The sequence below is a fragment of the Austrofundulus limnaeus genome, unplaced genomic scaffold, assembly GCF_001266775.1.
Source record: "Austrofundulus limnaeus strain Quisiro unplaced genomic scaffold, Austrofundulus_limnaeus-1.0 Scaffold52, whole genome shotgun sequence".
In the NCBI taxonomy this organism is placed as follows: domain Eukaryota; kingdom Metazoa; phylum Chordata; class Actinopteri; order Cyprinodontiformes; family Rivulidae; genus Austrofundulus; species Austrofundulus limnaeus.
In genome coordinates this window covers 716,574-722,801 of record NW_013952454.1, presented here as the reverse complement: position 1 = coordinate 722,801, position 6,228 = coordinate 716,574, and the positions used below count along the sequence as shown (strand labels likewise).

At 42.0% G+C, this 6,228-nt stretch overlaps 1 protein-coding gene across 1 annotated transcript in view; it reads right to left on the bottom strand.

Annotated features, from left to right (window-relative positions):
• Positions 1 to 319: 319 nt before the first annotated feature.
• Positions 320 to 6,228, bottom strand: part of fcgbp (Fc gamma binding protein) — a 21,485-nt gene continuing 15,576 nt past the window's right edge. Inside the window, exons 16-22 of the mRNA XM_014008663.1 lie at positions 4,886 to 5,484; positions 4,227 to 4,794; positions 3,944 to 4,143; positions 2,634 to 3,014; positions 2,265 to 2,551; positions 783 to 830; positions 320 to 687 (exon numbers count right to left, since the gene is read on the bottom strand). Of these exons, the coding sequence (XP_013864117.1) occupies positions 821 to 830; positions 2,265 to 2,551; positions 2,634 to 3,014; positions 3,944 to 4,143; positions 4,227 to 4,794; positions 4,886 to 5,484 (2,045 nt within the window). The 3' untranslated portion in view covers positions 320 to 687; positions 783 to 820. The remainder of the gene's footprint in view (positions 688 to 782; positions 831 to 2,264; positions 2,552 to 2,633; positions 3,015 to 3,943; positions 4,144 to 4,226; positions 4,795 to 4,885; positions 5,485 to 6,228) is intronic.

The window sequence follows — 6,228 nt, the reverse complement described above, 5'->3', positions numbered from 1 at the left end:
AATTTTGCAGAATGTCTGACTTTTAGCCCTTTTAAACAAAATCTGAGCACATTGACAGAGAGGAAAACGTAGAAATGACTCATCCTGAAAATGAAAATGTGGATGTCGGACAACAGATGTGCTTCATGGAAGGAGCATCTTAGTTTTAAGCTTTTAGCTTTTGTGTTAGCTCCCCAGCTAACACCACATATTAGTAAAATATGTATGCCACATATAGCCTATATTAGAAATGTGGCGTTAGCTCCTGAGCTAATTCCCTAAATATCACTCTCATGTTTGATGATTGTGCAGAACATAGAATCTAATGCAAATGAAAATGTTAGATACATGCAATTTATTTTACATGTCAAAAATAGCAGCTTTTAGTAGAATAGAGAAATACAGTACAGCATTACAAATTGTTTGAACACATATCATCAATAAAATGTGTTTATTGAATGGTCAGAACAGGTTTCTTTTTATTAACAAGCAGATTGTGAAAGCAGAGATGGGCATCATCAACATTGTTTGAAAGAATCATTGCCTTTTTTTATTTTTCCACTAGATGGAGGTGTTGGACAAGACTGAGCCAAAACATGGTTCAACACCTGCAAGGAGAACAAAACACCAGATCGCCAGGAAACAAAAGAGCAAGTGGTTGGTGAAGTATGACRAGCAAAGCTGCGAACAAAAAAGGCTGTCTTCATCCTGTAAGAAGGAAACAGTTGTTAGCTACGATTTGCAGCTGCTTGTATTTAGGGACAAATCGATTTCCATCTGTCAGGAAACCGCTGAATATTTACCTGAGTACCGGATGTCTGTTGATGCAGAACCAGCATCTCTACAGACCACTGCAGTGTAAGAGGGAAAATGGCAGTTAGTGAAAATTGCAGGCAATTCTTCAGAAAATAGCACTTTTAGGAGGAAGGCACATGCAAGAGCAAGTTTTGGTGGGTTTGCACTCTTTTTCTATAAACAGATGATTCGACAGAGCAAAAAAAAGTGAGGGAGAAACAAGAGGTCTGCCAAGAGGCTAGACCCAACAAAACTGAAGAGAAGTTCTTAAATTAATATTGCACCCAGATGAGTCTTAAGTGTCCTAGGATGACAAGCAGAGATTGGATTGCAAGCTTGGTAGCGTTTGATGGCCATGCCTGTCAGCTTCACCTGCTTTTTAATCAGTAATTACCATAGGGGATTCTCTGGCATTTCTTAATTAAATTGAGCTAAATGCAATTAAAAATCACACTCCCATTCCTTTAAAAGGACTCTGTGGAGTGCTTGTTTGGTTCTTGCTGTTAAGAGCGTGCGCTCGAATGGTCATAGCACCGTCCCGCCTTTCACTGATCTATGCTTGATTTGTTTTAATGGTCAAATGGCACTTGCGAAGGAATAATGTTTATGTTAACAAATGAGATTGGACAAGCAGATGGCATTGTTGAGCTGTCAATTTGTTGTCCTGGAAAGAGTTTTCAAATCATTAAGGCCTTGTTTTTCCAAAATGACACCATCCATACAAGTCCTTACAAACATGGCACTGCTTCTAGAAACAAATCCACATGTAAACTAATGCTATAGCAGCTAGTTCTGCTAATCCACTAAAAGCTAACAGATTTTAGTAGAAATTATTACATTTTTTTTTTTAGTGGATTAGATTTTTCACTAACTTTGAAAAACATTAGTGGACCAATTTGCTTATGCTAAATTAGGTTTTGCCAGCTTTAAGTCTGCTAACAATTAAAAAAAATGTACGATTCAAATTTACAAGGCAGCCAGGAATGATGTAATTGTGAGTAATCTCTAAAATCTCGGATGTGATTATGTCATCAGGAACAAGACAGCAAAGATGTGTGGCACAGACTGAGTGACAGTTATCTTAGCAGTTAGCATTAGCTACTATAAGCTCCCACTAATTTTGTACTTGTTTAGTACGGAAGCCGAAAGCGGCCGTTTTCCATGTATAATTATTTCCCACGGTTTTTCTACATGAAGGACACAAAGACGTGGGACACGGACTGAGTGACAGKCGTTTTAGCCGTTAGCAATTAGCTGTTAGCATTATCTCCCACTATCTTATCTTGTATGTGTTTCGCAGTTTAGTGTCAGCAAAKCTAGTCAGTGAAGCTAACTTTTTGGTTAGCTGTGCCCACCCGTATAYAATAGTATTTATGCCTGACCTGTATGTGGCACTGTGACACTGCTACTGTGTGGAAGCAGGATTGAAACAATTGTGAACTAAATGTTTTCTCGTGGACAGCCTTAAAACGTTTGTTCGGAATACTCACCATCTTGGAAAGTCTCCAGCGCTCCAAGAGCTGAAAAACACCAACACATCAGAGGTGATTTTCCCATCTGCGGTCTTCATGTCGTCTTTGGAGTCACTGTTGTAGTTACCACAGGCACCACACATTTTCCCGGACAGATTAGTGTCAATAGTGACAGTAACCTCCCGTGAAATGGAGTAGGTGACCTGCACAGCTGATTGCCTTTCAATGACCACCCTTCTGTCGGAGATTTGGACTGATAGCTCATTTGTCACCTGGCTTGGAAGAGAGACTTTCCTTCCATTTATCTAAAAGGAAAGATTTTTTATATTTAAAAATTTTTTTTTAAAACTTCAACTTTATTTTAGCAGACCCTTTTCAGCTCCTCACCCAGGCTTCATGCTGGCTGTTCACCGTCACTGTGGCGTCTTTGAAGAACACGTACAGCGCTGCAACGGCGGCGGGCTCCGTCTTGCTGCAGATCCTGACATCCACAACAACACGGAACCACTGCTTCGAGTTTTCGTCGCACACAGACGCCAACTCAAACGCCCCCTGTGTTTTAACCGTTCCGGACATGCCATCGAAGGAGTCGAGCTCGCCGACTGGGCTGACGCTGCAGTGGGCCTGTTTGATGTGACAACCTCTGATCCCATCTCTTACGTCACAGACCTCTCCGCTGGCACAGGACAGCTTCTCACATTTTACCAGCCCTGAGGCCTGGCACACGCAGCGAGAGTTGCATTCTTTGTCCACCAATGCTTGACCCGTCTGTAACAGGTGTAGAAGTCATTATGTGATTATTAGATGTACAAAGTATTCACTTTTGAAGTCAACCCAAGAGATTTTCTACCACAATAAATATATAAAATTTACACAAAAAAGTGATTTGTGTTTGGTAGATTATTTCTTTGTTGTAACAATGCTTCTTGGCAATAAAGCTTACCCTGTTGGAAAGCCTGTTAATATATCTTTAATTGGTGTCACATTTGTAAGGAACATGCATTTGTGTGATGAGCAATAGAGCTGAGTATGTGGGTTGCCAAATCTTCTCTGGCAAACAGTTTATTTTGCTGTTGCTATTGTCACTTGTTTGAATTTCTGGTACCCCAAGGTTCTGTCAATCAGGTGGCTGGTATAAGATTTATTGCCAAGCATTGTGACTTGTTTCAACAAAGAAATAATCTACCAAACACAAATTTTCTTTACTTTTATTTGCTAGAGTTATCAATTATATGGAGACCCAGAAGTAACATTACATTACTCTTCATAATATCTTTATTTTTTTCTCAACCACAGGGAAATTTGCTCATTTGCTTTTTTGTGGAAAATAGGCACAGCAGTGGAGAATAGCAGCTATGTGAGTTCAACAAATTGACGGGGATGGGGTGGGGGGTGGTTCCACTTGAAAAAAAATGCACGACACTGCCCACGTGACAAAAAGTACACCATCATGTAAGGGATAATGTAAGTCCTTACGTGACGATGTAACTCGTTAAAAAGTGAATAGCTTTATTGAAACAATCTGTCAAATCTGGATCTCTTCAGAGAGCCATTCATCCCATCTCTACCCCCTCTCAGGGGCTTCGTACAATTTTGCAGACATTGAAATAAATCTTTGTTGTAGCAGCTTAAAGCTAAACTAYTATTAAATTTGTATAAAACGTAGACCTGTAAGTTTGTGGATATTAATTCCTTACCGTCAGATATGTGCCGTTGTGCACACACCCACAGTTTTCAAGAGGAACGCACTGGATGCCATCAAAAACAAAGCCAGCATCGCATTGGCATCCTTCAAAGCATCTTTCAGAGCAGGTAACTTGTTGAATGAAGCTGGCACACGTCCCAGTGCAGGTGTCAGCACACACTTCATAGTGACTGTGCGGAGGGCAGGAAGCAGCTGCAACGGGGCAACATTTGCATTTTGAAATACAAGAGCAGGAAACTTAAATACAATGAAAACGCTGTTGTGTGGAAACGTACGGCAGAAAGAGCTGCTCCTCCACGTCTGGATTTGAATTCCTACGCTCTGGCAGGCCAGAGCGTAGGCCTGGACGCTGTCACACAGAGTGTTCTTGTCGCCGCCCGTAGCACAAACATCAAACACACAATCAGAGAGGTACGCGGCAGGATTGATTTTACYGTAGCAGGCTTTGAAAGGCCCGTTAGGTGCACTAATAATGCCACAGTAGTCAGGCGTTCCGTACAGAGCAGCCTTAGCCGGCTCACACGTCGGACATTCTCCTCCGCAGCCGCCGCACACGTACCCAGGCAGGTCCAGCACCCACGCCTTACCAAACTCGTCGACACTGTTAGTTTGACTGCCTCCAGGAAGTTTGAAATCATCACCGCTTTTCTTGTTGTAGTCGCCACAAAGACCACTCATCCTACCCTGGTACGTTGAAGGAACAATCACCTCAATGTAATACACCGTGTCATAGAGGACTCTGAGTCCGAACTYGGTCTGGACGACTATGTTGCGACCTTCCTGCGTAACTGTGAGACGRCCCTCCTCTAGGGAGAGAGGGAGGTTGAGCAGCTCACCGTTCACCTGAAAGGGAAAATAAGGAGAACATGACTGTGAGGACTTTTCTGAGGAGATAATGATAAATAGGCKTTTTGGATGGATATGTTGAACTCACAAGGACTTTCCATTGCACACGCTGCTGGATGTTAATCACATAACCATAGACYGTGACTGCAATAGACTTTGTCACAGCCACTTTGCCATTTCCATACTTTTCGTTGCCCTGAGTGACCGTRAATGACGTGAGTTGCCCTTTGTCGTCATCGCTCACCTTGGCCAGAACATACACACACGTACCCTGGAAATCAAACTTCCTCCCATCGAAGGAAGTGTAATGTGGATCGCCAGAAGCCACACACTTCCCTTCCTCTTCCGGGTGGCATCCTTTCACCCCGTTCACGAGCTTACAAACTTCTCCTGGACGGCACTTAGCCGCTTGGCAAGTWATGGCCCCGTTCTCTCCACAGGTGCATTTCTGCATGCACTTGTCTTCGGGGTAGAAAGAGTCACCCAGCTTGTAGTACTGRCCATTGTAGGAGCAGCCACATTCTCTCACAGGCACACAGACATCCCCACTCAGCAGGTAGCCTTGGTCGCACTCACAGGCTTCTACACAGCTCCTGTGGCAGGTGGTAAAAGAGGCTAAGCTAGCGCAGGTTGATGGGCAGCCAGTGGCGCACAAGGTGTAATGGCTGTTAGCGGGACACACCATTGCTGTTGGATAYGACAGAAAGAAATTACAGATTACAGGTTGTGATGAAATTCATCTCACTATAACTGCTCTGCTTGCCAAAGTTTTAAACCAAAGTTGTGTGACCTGTTAGCACTCAGATTGATATAATGACTRATCTACTACCACACCAAATTCTAGCTTAATAACTTTAAAATTGACAGAGTTAGACATTTGTGTTTGCATATAATAGGTTTTCCTATCTTTACAAGTACTTTGCATGGACTTCCATTCACTTTCCATTTATTTCTATAACCTAACCCTTACCCTAAACCTAACCACCCCTCAAGTCACACTTTAGTCCTAAACCTAGCCCCCTACCCAAAAATCCCAAATCGCCATTTAAACATGTGGGGCCCAGGCTTTTGGCCCCTTAAGAAGCACTGGGTCCTCACCAGGTAGGTGTGTCCCTATACCAGTTTTTCTCAAACTGAGTATGAGTACTCCCTGATACCAGAGTTGTAAAGTAACTAAGTACAAAACTTTGTTATTGTACTTAAGTAGAATTTTTGGGTATCTGTACTTTACTTGAGTAATTATTTTTCAGCCTACTTTTTACTTCTAATTCTTACATTTTAAAAAAGGCAAGAAGTAGAAAGTTATTACTTTAATTTCATTTTTGCTCGTTTTCATTCCAGCTTGTTATTATAAAAAATAAAAACTATCCATATAAACTGTGCCTCCTAGATAGAGTGMATTTAATTGTGGTTTAATGAGAAGTATAAATA